The sequence below is a fragment of the Rhipicephalus microplus genome, chromosome 8, assembly GCF_043290135.1.
Source record: "Rhipicephalus microplus isolate Deutch F79 chromosome 8, USDA_Rmic, whole genome shotgun sequence".
NCBI classification, from domain to species: domain Eukaryota; kingdom Metazoa; phylum Arthropoda; class Arachnida; order Ixodida; family Ixodidae; genus Rhipicephalus; species Rhipicephalus microplus.
Genome location: NC_134707.1, coordinates 107899445 through 107918261, shown reverse-complemented (window position 1 = coordinate 107918261; position 18817 = coordinate 107899445). Strand labels below are relative to the sequence as shown.

The 18817-nt window shown below is 47.9% G+C and overlaps 1 protein-coding gene across 1 annotated transcript in view; it reads left to right on the top strand.

Moving 5' to 3' along the window:
• The window catches only part of LOC142768346 (uncharacterized), a 169565-nt gene that overhangs the window by 35392 nt on the left and 115356 nt on the right, over nt 1-18817 (top strand). Inside the window, exons 3-4 of the mRNA XM_075870318.1 lie at nt 449-568; nt 14029-14097. Coding sequence (XP_075726433.1) covers nt 449-568; nt 14029-14097 — 189 coding nt within the window. The remainder of the gene's footprint in view (nt 1-448; nt 569-14028; nt 14098-18817) is intronic.

Sequence of the window (18817 nt, the reverse complement as noted above, 5' to 3'; positions counted from 1 at the left end):
TGCTGGCCTAATTTACCTGATTGTTATTGCGTGAATTTGTGCCACCTTGATGTCTGCTGTTAAGAAGAAAACTGAAATTATCAGCGTGGAGAGCGACATTCTTGCAAGAGAATCATCTATTTGATTGCAATTTAGACATTTGTGGCCAGGCACATAGATAAAATTAGTACTCTAAAGAGGAGAATGAACTGGAAAATAAAAACGTTTCATATATATAGGCTCGTCATCGGATGTGAAAAGAGAAAAGCACGCAGACAATGGGTCAGGTAAAACTGCCGCTACTGTAATCAAAGTACTTAGGCTGTGTATAGCTAGTACTATCGCCATGAATTCCACAAGACCGAGCGGTATGAAATCAGGTTCATTATGCATTGAATGAAAATTTACTCCAGTAATGAGCTGTATGACCACATCTTTTTGTGAACCATATTCTGTCATTTTTCTTTAGACTGGGGCTGTCCGAATCATAGCACGATATGCAACTTAATATGCAAATCTAGTGGAAAAGCTTTTGGCTACTGCAACGGTAATCAAAACACTGGCGGTTGCAGTTGCTTTGACAAAACAGGTAAGAAATGTGTGTAAATTTTTATGAGTGCACTTTCTGGAAAACTAGTCCTGATGTTTCCTGTCGTTTAAATCGAACCTTTAATTTTTCCACGATCAGGTTGGGGGTCCCTCATGGGAAAGGCGGTTATGACACCCTTTTGTGGTGCGTGAGGGCCCACGTCCTTGGCCCGAACGTCAAAATGAAAGTTTCCTTCTTGCTCCAGGTTAAGTACAGTAGATAGGAAAAAGAAACAGCACCTCCAACTTTGAAACGCTAGTTGTGAATACGCTTACTATGAGTTACGAAGTAGAACACCGACAAGCAGGATTTTATACACTTTCAAATCAGGCTTTGTTTGTTATATTGTAGCACGAAAGGTATTCCTCTTCAGGACAAATATGTAGACGTTTGAAAGTTAGAAGCTCTGGTAGTTTTTTTGCTAAGCAAACAAGTCAAGTTCAATCTGCGTTTAAAAAATCAGCGCCTATGAATCGCAGTGGCACAAGTATGTAGTACAGTTATGTCCTCATTTGCCAGGTTTGCTGGAAGGTCGACAGCGCACAGGCTTACAAACTAACTGCGCCTGACCATTACAGCTAGGCTTCAAATGTTTTGTTGTTGGTCCCGTAGTGCATAGCGAGGGACTCGCTCAAGTACATGTAGTGCCTTAGGTCAATATATGGCATAAAATGGGGAAGCAATCACTGGGCATATTCCTAGAGCTGACGTATCCGCCCTTGAAACGCACCTCGAAAGCACAAATAACGTATGGGTACGTTCTTTTGGCGGACCAAGAAACACCCGCGATGGTCCCAAGACAGAGTAAGAGCCGAAAGTTGATAGCAGAAACAAAATGTTTTTTTTTTCTGAAAAGGTCTAGAAGCATCGCATAAACATGCACAATTGGTTGGCTCCATCGCAGTACACCTACATGAGCTTTGATTGATTGATTGACTGATTGATTTATATGAAGATTTCAATGTTCCAAAACTGCCATATGTGTGTTAGAAAGGCCTTAGTATAGGGCGCCGTATATTTTGATCACCTGGGAATTTTTAAGGTGCACCTAAATCTGAGCACAAGGGCCTAGAGCATTTTCGCTTCTATCGAAAATGCAACCGCCGCAGCCGTGATTCCCCCCGGCGACGTGGGGGTCAGCAGCCGAGTACCTTTGCCACAATACTACTGTGGCGGGGCACCAGCATGAGCTTAACAAACAGTAGAAAGCAAGTAATCACTTGCGCTCAAGCCCAAGTACTCCAAAATATTTCAGAACAATTGAAGCCATTTTGTATTCGCCGGCCTGACCTGTCCCCTTCACATAGACAGTAGCACTCACGAGTAGTTGCCCCTTGTTGTCGGTATCACGTGTGGACTCGGCGACAATGGCTTCAAAATTTTCACTGCTACTATGTTTTCATTTATCAATACTTCCAAGAGCAAGTGACGAAACTGCCTCATAAATATTACTTCAAAATCGTAACTTCTTTTTTCACTCACTGCCACACTCTGCATCACCACGCTCTTATATGTGAATGCACCTGAGCTCACGAATTCTCCACTTGGCTTTCCTTCTCAAATTAGAGTGGAAGTTTGAGGTGAAAGTCCATTTCTCGCACAACATTTGCTTTTGCCTATCGCAAGTGCCACATTATATTGTGAAACGCTAAAACACATACCTGACGTAATTATTTTACAACGCATACTCAAGTGTCAGCGGCTGCAACCTTGCGGAAAAATTGATAATTCTGCTCAAATTGTACTCAATAAAGAGAAACGACAAGATTTCAAAAGTTCTAACATGCATTTTGGTGCCCTCAGTTAAAAAATTAGCAAACTCGGTACAATCTAACCAAACCAAATCTTTACGGAACTTCAGTACCAAGCGAGACTGAAGTTCGGAGGCACGGAGAAATTTGAAACGATCAGAAGTTTTTCGATAAAGAACGTCACAGGAAACAGTGTTTAGGCAAGTTGACTCGTCTTTGTCAGGGCAACAGCGTTGTCTCAACGATGAAAAGTTCATTTTTAAAACGTGGGCTCACTCGACATTCTCAGTAATACCTTTTAGAAGCATTTAGCCAATAACGTGTAATTGAGCGAAACTATTAGAAATAAAGATTCACAAGTTTTGAAACCGTGGGTACAAGAATTTCTTAAGCAGCAAGCAGCCTATACTTACTTGACATCATTTGAACTACATGCCAAAAGTAAAAGGAATTTAAATTATGTAGCGCAGTCAACTTGAAATTAAGCCTTTCAATAAATGCATTTTTCCCACAGTTGCTTGGCTGCCGTCTTCACCAATTAGTCCACCGACACTGCTCTTCTTCCAGTTTAGTCAGGCTTGCAGAGAACAGGGTTTACTACCCCCCCCCCGCCGCGGTGGTCTAGTGGCTAAGGTACTCGGCTGCTGACCCGCAGGTCGCGGGATCAAATCCCGGCTGTGGCGGCTGCATTTCCGATGGAGGTGGAAATGTTGTAGGCCCGTGTGCTCAGACTTGGGTGCACGTTAAAAAACCCCAGGTGGTCAAAATTTCCGGAGTCCTCCACTACGGCGTCTCTCATAATCATATGGTGGTTTTGGGGCGTTAAACCCCACAAATCAATCATAAATCAATCAATCAACTGGGTTTACTCATATTTGCTCATGCAAAATACCTGGTTCAATAATGGTTTCAAATTCTTGTGCTCACCCTTTCCTTCTAGGAAACGCTGAAAAACCTTCACAAACTAGAAATCTCCGGGTTAGCTCACCGCAGAGCTCCGGAAAGCAAGTTTTGCCCGATTCAGCCATCTTCGACGAAGGCATGGTTGACTTAATCTGGGTAGCTCACATTGGCTTCCGTTTTCTGCCAACCGCAACTTGCTGTCTTTATCCTTCCCGTAGTTGAACACGCCAACCGAGTGAGATACCTGAGCGTGATCCTACTTCTAATATCACTGAGCGACGAGTGAGAAGGAGCGGTGGCAATAGCTACGAACGCAAGTCGATCACTTCCTGTGCTTTGCCTGATTGAAAAGTTACGAAATAAGGAATAGGAAAAGACATATATTCAAAAGAAAAGTTCTTTATAGGGCTATCAATTTTTTTCTTCGGTAAAAATTTAGGAAACCAATAAATTTGAACATTCACATCAACCTCACTCCGTTCAACCGGATCTTAGTATGACCGGCAACCACTACGAGTGTGCATGTTATTTGAATTTGAAAGTAGCTCCGAGTTTCCGAGGCCTGCTCACGGTGCCCTATCGAAGTCGTACATTCTAATAACACTCATTTTTGGGCTACTTGATGCAGTGCATCAACAAAATATATCCAGCCGAAAATTGAACATACGCAAGCAACGGAGAAAAAGACAGGAAAACGGATAGATGTCGTTTTTCTGTCTTCTTAGTTCTCTGTTTACGTTAATTTTCGGCTGGTTATATTTTCTCAAAGAGTCATGTATGGAGAGAGTTAAAGCGTGTGAACGGTTCAGTGACATCACGGCTGAGGTGGCGTCGGCCTTATCGCGCCTCCGAGAAATCCCGTTTTGGCGCGTTGTTCGTGCGTGAAATATAGCACCGCTAAACAAGTTCTGAAGGCGAGAGAATGTAACATCTTTACAAATTATTGTGATAGAACGAATCTAGAGGAAGAAACCGAGGTCCGAGGTCCCTAGGATGATTGCGGTGATGCCGAGCCTGATGTATATTGGCTCAGTGGTGCTCTTGAGGTCCCTCGCGAAGGGCATCGTGGCACAGCTCTTGGTTGCGTAGCGGGTAAAAGGCAGTCGGCAAGAGATGGAAGAGTTTTGCGGTGTGCCTTCTAGTTCTGACATGGAACAATGAGGATGATCTGTCTCCGACCAGACCATTGTCTGCATAGCACTGTGTATAACGTTTGTTCAGAGATACAAGAGCGGAAAATGTTTCGGTTTATAACTGATGCAGTGCCACAACTTTCTCACGAGAAAGATTGTGGCAGCACGCGGTAAAGGAGATATTGCAGGATCTCGTTTCACGAGAATTCTAGGATCGAGGGTATTACCATCAGCGGGTATAGTTGTCAGCAATAAAGCATCCAAAAAAAACAGCTTTGGACTGGCAGGCCGCCGGGCCCGATTAGCGATCGGCGGACTAGAATCGCAAGACATAAACATAGGTTGTACGGGCACGCCGCAGGGCTCCGTAATCTCGCCCATGCTCTTCAACCTCGTGCTTGTCGGATTACCACGAAAACTCGCTGAGATAGAAGGCCTCCACCATAGCTTGTACGCTGATGATATCACCCTCTGGGTTGACGAGGGAAATGACGGCTACGTAGAGCAAACGCTGCAGGAAGCCGTCGACGTGGCGCAGGACTACCTTCGCGACACTGGCCTCGAATGTTCCGCCGCTAAATCGGAGCTCCTGCTCTATAGATCCTCGCGCAGGGGCCGTCAACCCAAGAACGCCGATTCCGCATTCGAGTGCGCGTATAGAGAAATTAATGTACGCACATCAGACGGCGCTGTCATCCCACAAGTTAACACCATTAGGGTACTGGGCTTGCGCCTCTCCGCCAACGGCCACAACGGCGAAACCGTTCGCAGACTAGAGGGCGCGGTCAATGAAACAATCCGGTTGCTGAAACGAATAACAAATCGGCATAGCGGAATGAAGGAAAGCAATACCATTCGCCTGGTACATGCTTTCGTTATGAACCATATAACGTACGTCGCCTCCTACCTCAAGTGACAAGCGACTGAACGCACCAAACTAGATTGTCTCATCCGCAAGGCGTACAAACGCGCAATCGGATTACCAGCCAATACCAGCACGGAAAAATTTCTCGAGCTGGGGTTGCACAATACTCTAGATGAGATAATCGAAGCACACAACATCGCCCAGTACGAACGTCTGGCAAAGACCAGAACTGGTCGACACATCCTCGAGACACTGGGTATCAGCTACCATACGCAGTGCGGCGAAAAGGTAGAGATACCCAGACGTATTCACGAGTGCATCGTCGTTCTGCCGTTGCCTAAGAACACGCACCCGACACATCACATCGGTCGGCGCAACAGGCGCGCCCAAGACCTTGAAAAGAAATTCGGCAATAGCAAAGACACAGTTTACGTGGAGGCGGCCCGTTACGACTGCCACCGCGGCTTCGCGGTCGCGATCACGGATCATGTAGGAACTTGTGTCACGAGTGCGACGATAGGCACGGAAGAGACGGAGGCGGCCGAAGAAGCTGCCATAGCTCTCGCGATAGCCACCACGGACGCCGAGGTGATAATAGGCGACTCGCAGGCGGTGATATGCAACTACGCCAGCGGCCGGTTCTCCCGCGAAGCGGCCCGCATTCTCCAAATTCACGAACGCAACATCTGCCGCAAAAACGACAGTTTCCTCGTATGGACCCCCGCCCACACGGACCCTCCGCTTGCGGACAACGCGACTGCCCACGCCGCGGCTCGAGGACTTACACGCCGATCTGGGACGCCTGACGACAGTCCCGATGTCTCGCACACTTCAACAGCGATGCGGGAATGGACGTGGGGGGATCGCATGACCACTTTCAGAGACATCACGCAACACTACAGACTGAACAGATGCAAATATCCACCACCCCACGCCAAACTAAACAAGAAACAGCAGGTTGCCCGGAGACAAATACAGACACACACGTACCCGAAACCGGTTATCCTTCGCCTCTGCTACCCAGGCATTTATACGTCCGCGCATGTAAGGCGTGCGGAGCCAGAGCGACGCTGCAGCACATGCTGTGGAAGTGTACCGGTAACGCGCAGCAGACCCCTACGAACCCGGTAGACACGGCGGTCTCGAACCACGAGGCGCAATGGGAGGCGGCTCTGCTCAGCCACGACCTTGCCGATCAACTGTGGGCCGTCCGGCAAGCCCAGGATGCCGCGCGGGTCTAAGGACTCGAGGCCGTCACCTAGGCCGGGGTGCTTGTAGCCCCACCCCGCTCAATGACGCCGGACATGTTCAATAAAGTTTTTACTCCCTCACTTGGACTGGCAGAACAGGAGCCCGAGGGCGTTGCACTTTCGCCTTATACTTGCGTCACTTTGTAAGGGTCCACTATTGGTAAGCTGTGATTTATGTGTTAGTGATTGTAAAGCTGACTTCATGTAAGCGTGCGAGCGCACACACAGACCTCAACAAAAACGCACCTCCACACATATAAAAATGTGCGCCCACAGGCGCGCGCGCACACACAGCCGAGTACTTTGAATCCAAAGTGCCTCCTTTTTCTGGTTGAAAGTGAAGCCTAGTTAATCGGGCTCCTGCTGAACTATGATTTCAACGAACAAGCGCGCAACAGCAACCAATACACGCAACAACCCACGTGCGAATACTAGGATAAATACACAAGCTCTGCTCGTGCTGCTCAGAAATTGCGTAAATATTGCGGCTGGCTGCTCGTGCTCCACGCGGTGTTGCCGTGAACGGCCGGGATAATTGTTGTAAGTAACGAAAAATTGGCAGATCCCACGTACAATGGAAATCGATGATATGCAAAACACGAATGAGGAAGATTGATATGTCACTTTAAAATCAGCACAACGTTACGAGGTGGAGGTAAATTATGCCGTATATGACTTCCGTGTCTGATTATCATGTTTGGATGTGTCGTTTACCTTCGTCATCTATTCACGTAACGTCATGCTAAATTTAGCATATGTGGAGCTATAGAAATGCCCGCAAGCACGCTATGAACGTGGTAAGTTGTCATGTTCTCACATGAAACGCGCCCCATGATTATCATGTTTGCACCAGTCATACACCTTCGTCAGCTACTGACGTTACATAACACCAAATTTGGTATATATAGAGCTAGCGAAACAGCCGCGAGCGCATCATGAAGGGGCGAATGTACTCCGGCCTAACTTTGACGAGCACACACGCTGGGCGTAGCGACGCTGCGCTAGCAAAACGGATGCCAGGCGTGACCGGCGTGACCAGCGTTGATCGGTGCGGCCCAACGGTACCCGGCACGAAATCTGACATGCTGCATTACGCGCAGATGCGTTACCAAGACAACACTGCGTCTCCCTCTTTTCGAGACGGAGGGACGTCACATGCGCTGAAACGGGCATGCGTCAAAGCAACGCAGCGCGGCGCGTGCCCCCAAGTATATGGTACAAGCAGCGCCTGGCGTGGGAACGCCGGCGAGACGCGACGAAACGAACGCCGGAGCGCTCGCGTACTGGATCACGTCCTAGTGTTTTGACAGTGGCATGTAGTCATGCTCTCGCATTACATGCATCGTATGGTTATCATGTTTGCACCAGTGACATACTCTCATCGTTCACTGACGTCACATCAGACCAAATTTGGTATATGTAAAGCTAGCAAACCAGCCACGAGTGCATCACGAGTGTGGCATGCAGTCATGTTGTTACACGACACGCATGTGATGATTATCATGCTTGGATGTATCATTTACCTAAGTCGTCTATTCACCTCACGTAATGCCGAATTTGGCACATGTGAAGCCGACGAAACGGCCGTGAGCATATCATGTAGTGATGTTACATGTGTAGTGGAGCATACGCACCAACGCGTGTGTGCCTTCGGAAGACAACGAAAAGCCCGTGCTCTGCTTGCGCGAGAGTTTGTGCCGCCTTTGTCAGACTGGCCGTACGCCCACTTTCCGTTGCGACCTCGTTGCGACTTCTCGGCTCGAATAAACGTCATCACATTTGGTGGCGGCTGCTGAGATCCCCAAGAAGACCTGGAGCTCCGCTCTCGCAAGTTGCCTGAAAGACTACCGCGAAACATGACTGACGCAGTCGCCAACCAGCCCGTCCCAGCCCAGCCAGCACCATCGGCTGCCCCGTCTACCTGCCCCGGCGCTACTCGCCAGCGGGACCCACCAATCTTCAGCGGAAGTGGTGAGCAAGACGTCGAAGACTGGCTGTCCTTGTACGAACGCGTAAGCGTCAGCAACAAGTGGGACGACGACTCTAAACTCGCTTACGTTATCTTTTACTTGGCAGACGTAGCTAAGCTTTGGTTTACCAACCGCGAAACCCCCATCGCCAACTGGTCCTCCTTTAAGACCCTCGTAACAGAAGCGTTCGGCCGACCAGAGGTCCGCAAGCTCCGCGCTGACCAGCGTCTGCGCCACAGAGCCCAGCAGCCTGGCGAAACGTTTACGAGTTACATTGAGGATGTGCTCGACCTCTGCAAGCGTGTTAACCCATCTATGCCCGAAGAAGAGAAAATTCGGCAGATTCTCAAGGGTATTGAGGATGGCGCATTCCAGATGTTGCTAGCGAAAATCCCGACCTCGGTGGCAATCCTCGTAAGCCTGTGCCAGAGCTTCGATGAATTACGCCGTCAGGGTTCCATCGCCCGACAGATTGTCTCACCACCAGATTCGATCTCGGCTGTCGCACTCGCAAATGTCAACGTTCGCCAAGAAAGTCTGTCCAACCAGATCAAAGACTTCATCAGGGAGGAAGTTGCCCGACAGCTCTCCCTGCTGCCGCATAGCGACTCGCCCACCGCAAGTCTGCCTTCGACACTGCAGCAGGCCATACGCACTGAAATTTGCGATGTCCTACCTACAGTGCAGGCCCCTTACGCATGCACTTCAGCAGCATCTAATCTCTCAGCTGTCAGCTACGCACCACCTGCACCATCTTCACCTCTCAGCTACGCAGCTGTGGTTGCGCGACCCCCACCGCATCCAGTATCCTTATCGGCTCCACCTCCTCCGGCAGCGCCTCCGGTTTACAGGCCCTCACCTCGCTTTTTCCGTCCATCTAATGAGTGGCGCACCCATGACAACCGTCCTATCTTCTTCGCGTGTGGCATCGCTGGCCACATTGCACGCTACTGCCGCCGCCGTCCCGCACCTGCGTACGCCTCCTTTGGAACTCCTACCTATGCGTCGCAGCAGGCCACCACGTCTGCATACAAACAGAGGCACTCTGACTCGGATCGTCGCCCATCGACTTCTCGTTTCCCATCTCCTCGTCGCCGATCGCCATCTCCTATGCGTCGTAGACCACCTCCTGAGGAGGGAAACTAATCAGTGCAGTTCCAGAGGCAAGAACTGCAACTTCTGCGCAATTATCAAGGCCTCCATTTTCGCCGCGAAATGTTGTTGATGTCAATGTTGAGGGAGTCGCCACACAAGCGTTAATTGATACTGGGGCCGCCGTTTCGGTGATGAACGCCAAATTTTGTCGCAAACTGAAGAAAGTGACCACATCTCTCTGTGGCATCGTGCTGTCCATGGCTAGCGCGCAACGCATTCAGCCCTCGTCTGTGTGTACGGCGCGCGTCGTCATCCAAGACGTTTTGTAGATCGTCCAATTTTTTGTACTACCATCTTGCTCTCATGTCCTCATCCTGGGTTGGGATTTCTTATCAGGTCATGAAGCTATCATCGATTGTTGCCGTGCGGAAGTGTCCCTAGTGCCAAGTTGTGAATTTCCACCACCCGACCATTCACCACTGCTCTGCAAACTCATCGCTGACGACGACATCACCTTGCCTCCGGAAGCTTCAGTCCCTATTAGCCTTTCATGTGTGGCGCAACCTGACGCCACGGTGGTGTTTACGCCATCCCCTGTTTTTACTAAACGCAAGGGCATCGTGCTCCCATTTGCCGTTCTTACGATTGTGTCTGGTTTAACCGTAATGCTGGTTACCAACCACTGCAACTACCCCATTGGCTTGCTTCGTGGTGAAACGTTAGGATATGTGCAACCTGTCGACCATATCAATGATATTATTCTTCCCGACGAAACGCCATGTCAGATTGCCGCAATCACTCAGGCGTCTGAGCCATCAAGCTCACCAGCCTTCGACAATGCTATTGACGCAGACCTTCCCCCCTCGCATCGCAGCCAACTTGTTGCTCTCCTTAACAAGTTTCGCTCTTCTTTCGACTTTCAGAAACCTGCTTTGGGCCGCATCACGACTGTCACTCATACTATTGACACCGGCTCACATTCGCCTCTGCGACAGCGTCCTTACCGCGTTTCTGCCGAAGAGCGCCGCGTCATTACGGAGCAAGTAGATGACATGCTTAAACGTGGAGTCATACAGCCTTCTCAAAGCGCTCGGTCGTCACCCGTGGTTCTGGTAAAGAAAAAAGATGGCACCGTTCGATTTTGCGTGGACTATCGCCGCTTAAACAAGATTACAAAGAAAGACGTCTACCTGCTACCACGAATAGACGATGCTCTTGACTGTTTACAAGGCGCCGAGTACTTCACATCCTTGGATCTGCGTTCTGGGTATTGGCAGGTGCCAATGGCTGAATGTGATCGCCCTAAAACAGCCTTTGTAACGCCGGATGGCCTGTATGAGTTCAAAGTCATGCCATTTGGGCTCTGCAACGCGCCTGCGACGTTTGAACGCATGATAGATACCATATTGCGGGCCCACAGGTGGAAAACTTCCTTGTGTTACCTAGATGACATCGTAGTCTTTTCAGCTGATTTCCCGACACATCTTCGTCGTCTCCGAGAGATTCTGACGTGTCTAGCTTCTGCAGGCCTACAACTTAACACCAAGAAGTGTCACTTCGCAGCCCGAAAACTAACCATCTTGGGACACGTCATCACAAGAGACGGTGTTCTTCCGGACCCCGATAAGCTTCGAGCTGTCGCTGACTTCCCAATGCCCACATCACTGAAAGCCCTAAGAAGTTTCGTTGGTCTTTGCTCTTACTTTCGTCGCTTCGTGCGCAACATCGCGTCCATCATTGCACCTCTGACTAGTCTGCTTTCCAACAGCAAAGGTATATCAGCATGGTCACCTGCATGTGACGACGCATTTCACCAGCTGCGCCGCCTGCTGACCTCGCCACCTATTCTTCGCCACTACGACCCCACTGCTGCCACAGAAGTTCACACTGATGCAAGCGGCGTTGGTCTTGGCGCAGTTTTGGCACAACGCAAAGGCACCCAAACCGAATACGTAGTCGCTTATGCAAGTCGCGCTCTTAAGAAGGCTGAATTGAATTACTCGGTGACAGAGAAGGAGTGTTTGGCCATAATCTGGGCGCTTACGAAGTTTCGCCCGTACCTTTACGGCCGTCCTTTCGACGTGGTCACAGACCACCACGCTCTATGTTGGCTGTCCTCCTTGAAAGACCCGTCCGGACGTCTGGGCCGTTGGGCACTTCGATGGCAGGAATACGACATCCGTGTCGTATATCGTTCCGGTCGCAAGCATGCGGACGCCGATGCACTTTCCCGATCGCCATTAACACCAGATGTGGCTTCTCTGTCACCCCCTTTTACCACCTTGTCACCACTCGACAGCACTGACATGCTTTCGGAGCAGCGTAAAGACCCATACCTTGCCTTGTTAGTCGACTACCTTACCAATTCGTCTCCTGTCCCTTCCACGAGATCGCTGCGCCGGCAAGCAGCCCACTTTGCCTTACGTGACAACATTCTGTACCGCCGCAACTACACGCCTGGTGGTCGGAAGTGGCTCCTTGCTGTCCCAACTCATATGCGCTCTGACATCTGCATGAATTTCCATGCAGATCCCCAAAGTGCTCACGCAGGTGTCCTGAAAACCTACGAAAGGCTGCGCCAACGCTATTACTGGCGAGGAATGTATCGTTTTGTGCAGAAATACGTTCAGTCTTGCACCACTTGCCAACAGAACAAAACACCTCCGCGACACCTTACTGGCATGTTACAGCCGCTCCCGTGCCCGGCTCGCCCATTCGACCGCGTGGGTATAGACCTCTATGGCCCCCTCCCATATAGTAACTCTGTAAACCGGTGGATTATTGTCGGAGTCGATCATCTCACACGCTACGCTGAGACTGCAGCTCTACCGGCAGCGACCGCCCACGAAGTTGCACTCTTCATTCTCCGCAGCTTCATTCTACGCCATGGTGCTCCGCGGGAATTACTCAGTGATAGGGGTCGAGTGTTCCTGTCGGAGGTCATCCAAGCTATCCTCGCTGAATGCAACATTATCCACCGTAAATCTACCGCATACCATCCACAGACAAATAGTCTTACTGAGCGGTTCAACCGCACACTTGGCGACATGCTGAGGATGTACACCTCCTCCGACCACACTAACTGGGACGCTGTATTGCCCTTTGTTACCTTCGCTTATAACACCGCGACGCAAGCGACTACCGGTTTTTCCCCGTTCTTTCTATTGTACGGCCGCGAACCTTCCCACCCACTCGACACTATACTACCGTACCGCCCGGATGCATCTGAGTGCTCCCCGCTTTCGGAAGTCGCCAGATACGCTGAAGACTGCCGTCAGTTGGCTCGGTCTCTGACAAGTCAGGCTCAAGGTCTACAAAAGACTCGACACGATGACGCTCACCGCATAGCTCCTACATTTCGTGCTGGCTCCCTTGTGTGGCTTTGGGTGCCCCCACACGTTCCTGGCCTGTCTTCTAAACTTCTGGCCCGGTACCATGGCCCGTACCGTGTCATTGACGCGACCTCCCCGGTGAATTACATCATCGAGCCGTTAACACAATCACCAGATTTGCGCCGTCGAGAACGCGAGACCGTACACGTCGACCGTCTCAAGCCCTACTACGACCCCCTCATTGTGCCTACTCCCTGAGTCGCCAGGATGGCTACCCTTCACCCCGGGGGTATTGTAGTGGAGCATACGCACCAACGCGTGTGCGCCTTCGGAAGACAACGAAAAGCCCGTGCTCTGCTTGTGCGAGAGTTTGTGCCGCCTTTGTCAGACTGGCCGTACGCCCACTTTCCGTTGCGACCTCGTTGTGACTTCTCGGCTCGAATAAACGTCATCACACATGACACGCATCCCATGTTTATCATGTTTGCACCAGTCACATACCTTCATCATTCATTCACGTACCGTAATACCAAATTTAGTATATGTGACGCTAGCAAAATGGCCGCGAGCGCATCTTGAGCTTGCCATGTAGTCATGTTGTTACATGACACGCATGTCATGAGTTTATGTTAGGGTCTGTTGCTTCTGTTCACCATGCAATCACGTCACCTGATATTAGATTGAGTTATCACTCTCTCTGGGAGGCACCTTTGTGACTCTGTTACCGTAAAATGCACTCGGGTACATAATGGAGACCTAGTGATGGGTCCATGTTTTCTGCGCAATAGCGTGAGGTGTTCATGCTGCAGGCCAGTCAAAATCCCTCATTCTCAACAATGTCACCTCACCATTAACTGAGCTTCATATTAAACACGGTGACGCGACGCTATGGTCACAAATTTTGATTCACGCTCATATAACTCGAAATGGTGCAAAAGCCGGCCTTCTGAAAAACTGTTAAAAGTTACGAAGAAAAAGAAGAGTGCCCACATTAAAACTCCAGTTTTCTGGTTAACGTGTTATAGTCGCATGCTTTGCAGCGATTCATGCACAAAACTTTTTTTTCCAAAGGGATGTATTGCAAAACATGGCATCTGTGTGAACTCTGCAGCTTATGCAGGTGATTCATCTTGATGCTTTCGTTTTGATTTTTTTTTTCAGAAGTGAGAAAAGGTATTCTCAAGAAAACGTTTACAAAACAGAATGGCCTGGAGCAACTCATTTTCCCCAGTAAGTAAGAGTCTATTTTAGTCAAGCCTTATAACAATTGTATTGCATTTATATTATACTCGTTACTATTACTGCTACAAAACGTGTGTGCAGTGTTTCGAAGGTCCACTTAGGTATTTAAAACACCTGTCTGACATATGTACAAAGTTGCTTCCTAAAATTTGCGTAATCAGCGCCGAAATTACCGTTTTTCGCCAAGCTTTCGTGGCAGACGGCTTCCCAGAGCCACCATTGTCCTCAGGCAGATCTGTAGCGAGGAGCTCCAGGTACCGACGCAGCAGCGTATACCGCGGGAGCTGCGCTTTCTCCGCGGTCGACGTCAACTCCTAACAGCACATCACCAACAGCGCATACGAACTGACGACCTGGTAAATGACCGAGCAGTGTTCATCGTCCTAGCCATTCTGGAAGGTGAAAGAGTTGTCATCTATAGTGATTCAAGGCCGGCTATCAGAGCTCTTGAGTACGGCGTCGTCTCCGAGAAAGCACCATGTGTTCTACAGAACAACGAACAGGACGGCATCAGGCACAATCTACTTGTTAGGTTTCCCACAGACGTTCGACAGGTCAAGGGCGCTCCCCCCAACCTCAATGAGTTTTCCAGCGAGATCAAAAATTACAGTCAGTATTTTTATTGCAAAATCACACGCTTGAAAGCTTCTATAGCCGTCCTGCTGATCCTTTCTATATATATATATATATATATATATATATATATATATATATATATATATATATATATATATATATATATATATTGAAGTAGATTCTACGTGAGCAGTCACAACGTGATTTATTTTGACGTTTCAGCCAAAGTCTGACCTTCATGAGGATTTAGGGTATAGTTTGTTGGTGCTCAGCTTTATATAATCTTAAAATTAGAGAAAGAGAGAGAAGAAGGAAAGAAAGAAAAAAAGAAAAAAAGCATTGAGATCATGAGGTGCACTCCCCCGGCCGCCCCCTTCCACCCTTTTTGTCTTTTTTTTTCTCTAGTGACGTTCACCTTTAGGCTGTCCGCGGTCTGCGGACGCTTCCTTCCGTTAACGAATTGTTCCCCACCAGACAGCGCCACATGACTCTGACATTTCGATGTTGGCAAAAAGAGCTCTTTTGAGAAGTATAAGCCTTTACCTACTCAGCGCCTCGTGGACATCTCGTCTTTAAAAGAGCGGCGCCGCGTATTGTCGCAGAGGCTGGCAAGCGGGTAATAGAGAGTTTTAGTACTGCGTACGCTGCGTACGTGGCGGCGTTGCGTACGTAAGGACGCCATGTTCTGCGTAGTGCGCATGCGCAGACCGCAACGCGCACGTATCGCGTTACGTACGCAGCCGCTACGTACGCACGCATGAGATGCGTGCATGCGTACGTATGAGCTGATCGCGCCGCTCTCGAACAAGTTCGCGACAGCGCGAGACTTTGTTTTGCAAAATGGCGGCATCGAAGGCAAGCACCGACCGGCTCTGTGGCTTAAAATATGGCCATAATCTGGCTATAACACTTGTATTGGCTCACATTGGCTGTCAACAACACGTGCTTCTATTTTGATCTACCAGATGACGCAACACGCTTCACGCTCGTTACGTACGCGGGTACTACTGCATACAATTCGATTTCATTGTATTTTTTTAATAAGTGCCTATCTATAGAAACTAGCTGCAAGCTAATAAGTATGCATATCTGCAGGAAAAAATGTATTACTGTGTTATCTGTATTATATGATTGTTTTTTTTTTTATGTTGTTACCTCAGAGCTGATTTGTACATTTTTTTATGTTGCACATTGTATTGGACCGTCCACTAGCCACTTTAGGCTATCGGTCCAAATAATCCCTGTAATTACATATATCTGTTCATGAAAATAAAGTTTCATTGATTGGTTGATTGATATACTAAAAGCCGATTAGGGGGAAACGACGCCACGTAACGCAAGACGCTTGCGTGATGCGTACGTAGCACCATTCCGCAGCACTAAAACTCTCTAATGTAAATTTTTGCCCGCTTCTGGATTATGCGTGCACTGGGGGCCTCCCGACTATGCACTGGGTTGCTGTTGGGCATGTCACGCTTGGCACAATTGATTGGATAGTAAGGTAAAAACAGAAACAGATGACAGCTGTACTTAGGAAGAGTTGTTACACTTTGAGTTGTCCAGTGGCCGTCGCAGCTGCAGTGCATGAACTCAGTTATTATTTTCATTATTGCCGTTATTGTTTTCTAATGCTTTAACTGCTACAAGTGTACATGGATTCTCATTTATTCCTCTATCGAGGGTGTTAAACCGATGGATAAGGTATACGACTCTCATTGTTCACGTTCTCGGTTTGATTTAAATCCCGTTTGTAAGAGTATTACTGATAGTTTGTCGAATGCATGGTCGAGAAGAATGAGATGTCTTGATAGAGGTAGACTTGGGGATGATTTTGCATGGGCTTTGTGATTATATAAACGGATCCTGAATGGGATTTCCGTTTGTAGATGTACTGCATACTTCACACGTTGCATTGGAGTAGGTATACCACATAAGAGAAATCGCATGTTACACAAAAAAAAGGACTAAAAGGGGTAAGGAGGTTAGTCCTTTTGGGGATCAACTGACTTGCTACAACTATTTGTCCCTCTGGGGACTAACTTCAATAGGATATACAGTTAATCCTAGAAGGATTACCTGCAAGAGGACTAAAGGTTGCTTCTGAAAGGACTAATGGTGGATACTCTTGTAAGGACTAGCAGCTTATTTTTGGATGTGGTTCATAACAAAGCAAATGTTACTCTCATAAGAACTAACTGTTAATCCCAAAAATCATCCCTAGAAGAGTGAGCGTTACTTCTTCGGGATAAACTGTAAATCTATGTGAACAATTTTTAAAAGGGCTAACGACTAATTACCATTCATTCACCCGACCATCTTCACCCAACTGGCATGATAACTGAGGTAAGCTGCGCTTTACTCAGTAATATATCCGTGACTATGAGTATAAGAACGAAACATTGCAGACATCAATTCAAATGCTTATACAGCGTCACTGTGTAGTTGAAAGGGGCACACAGTTGCACTCAGTGCAGCGCTGAGCACTGAAATCATCTTTACCGTTTCTAACATTGTTCTCTCGGTCGATCGTACAGACACCTTCCGGTTGTTCCGACATAACAAGCACCACATGAAAGGGGGGTCCTATGGACAACTTCCCGAGAGCAGGCCGTGCACGTGTTTCTATGGTGAACTCTACAATCCATTGATGACTGTGTTATCAGGGGGTTTGTATATTTGGTGAGGCTAATTAATTTGAACCATGCAGATAACAAGCACGAACTCCAACTTGTTTTCCGATTTTCTTGAGCCTGTGTGATATCTGGTGTTTGTATGGAATCATGGCTATCCTTTCACGCTCAGTATCCGTGTTGCTCAGATCCTGTCGCTGCCTCTGCTCTGCCCTATTAGTCCGCAGGATAGTCTCAGCAACAGAAGCGATAAACACCTCAGGAAGATCCGAAGTATTAAGCCGGGAAACTTGAACTTTGAAGCTCGCAGAGATGTTGTGAATGCACGACCTATTTAAAGCATTCTCAAGACAGGTTCGTGCTATGCCTCGCTTAGCTAAGTTGCTCTGAGTGGAATAAAAAAAAGTAAAGGTTTCTGCGCACGTGTTTCATAACACCCGCAGATGTTCTGTGAGCAGAAAAACAGTCTGAAATTTAAAAAGCATAATTTGTCATTCTCGAGCATTTCATGTGTCAACACAAGAGGCTTTAAACAACCTTCAAACACGCCTATTGACATTCGTCTAGATAAAATAATAATGCAAGCCAAGACAATGTGTCGTAAACTAGAGTTGAAAGAGTTAGCACAACGTATTAGTAAAAGCGACAAATATTGGCTCAGAATGTTTTTTTTTCTGCGAAAATACGAACTCGACATGCCGTCCCGAGTCACTGTGACAGAAAGTGGGACATGGCAATGCACCTCGCCTTGCTTACTAGACCCTTCTAAAGTGTCCAACAATCAACGACCCATTTCTGATGAATACCTCGCAGGTTATGATGGAATTTTCAGAACAGTCAATTCAAAATAATGTTCTTGGTTTTTCAATTAACATAAAGAACAAATACTACTCACTGCCTCACGATGAGGTATTATATTGTATAAGGGATAACATTGAGGTATTTGGAGAATTCAACTTCCAATTGAAAACTGGCATTTATGCGCGAGATTCTCTTGACCTTGTTTAGCTGTACCTTACCTCTACGTTTGTTCAGTGGAATGATTCCATTTATCTGCACCAATTCAAAGTTAGAAACCTTTATTTTCTCCCATTAGTGTGTGATACCAACCAGTGGTGTTGGTCGTCAGCTACTGTCTGCCTCTTACCTGCGAAAAATACGAAAAAAAATGTAGCTATAAACTAAAATGGCTAGAAGACCATGACTTTATCGCCTAAGTCCAATATTTACGCAGTGTTAGAAAGCCTTTAGCAGTGAGCTGAATGCACGTTTATTGGGGGAAACGCAGAGGTAAAGCCGACCAGCTGTCAGGCGGAGCGAGCGCGACCAGCAACAACACTCTTTCGTTTTTTCTTTCACTGAAGCTCCTGCCTGTTCCTTATATGCGTGTCATGTAACAACACCACTGCATGCTACGCTCATGATGCGCTCGCGGCCGTTTCGCTAGCTTCACATGTACCAAACTCGGTATTAAGCGACACGAACAGATGAAATAGGTAATT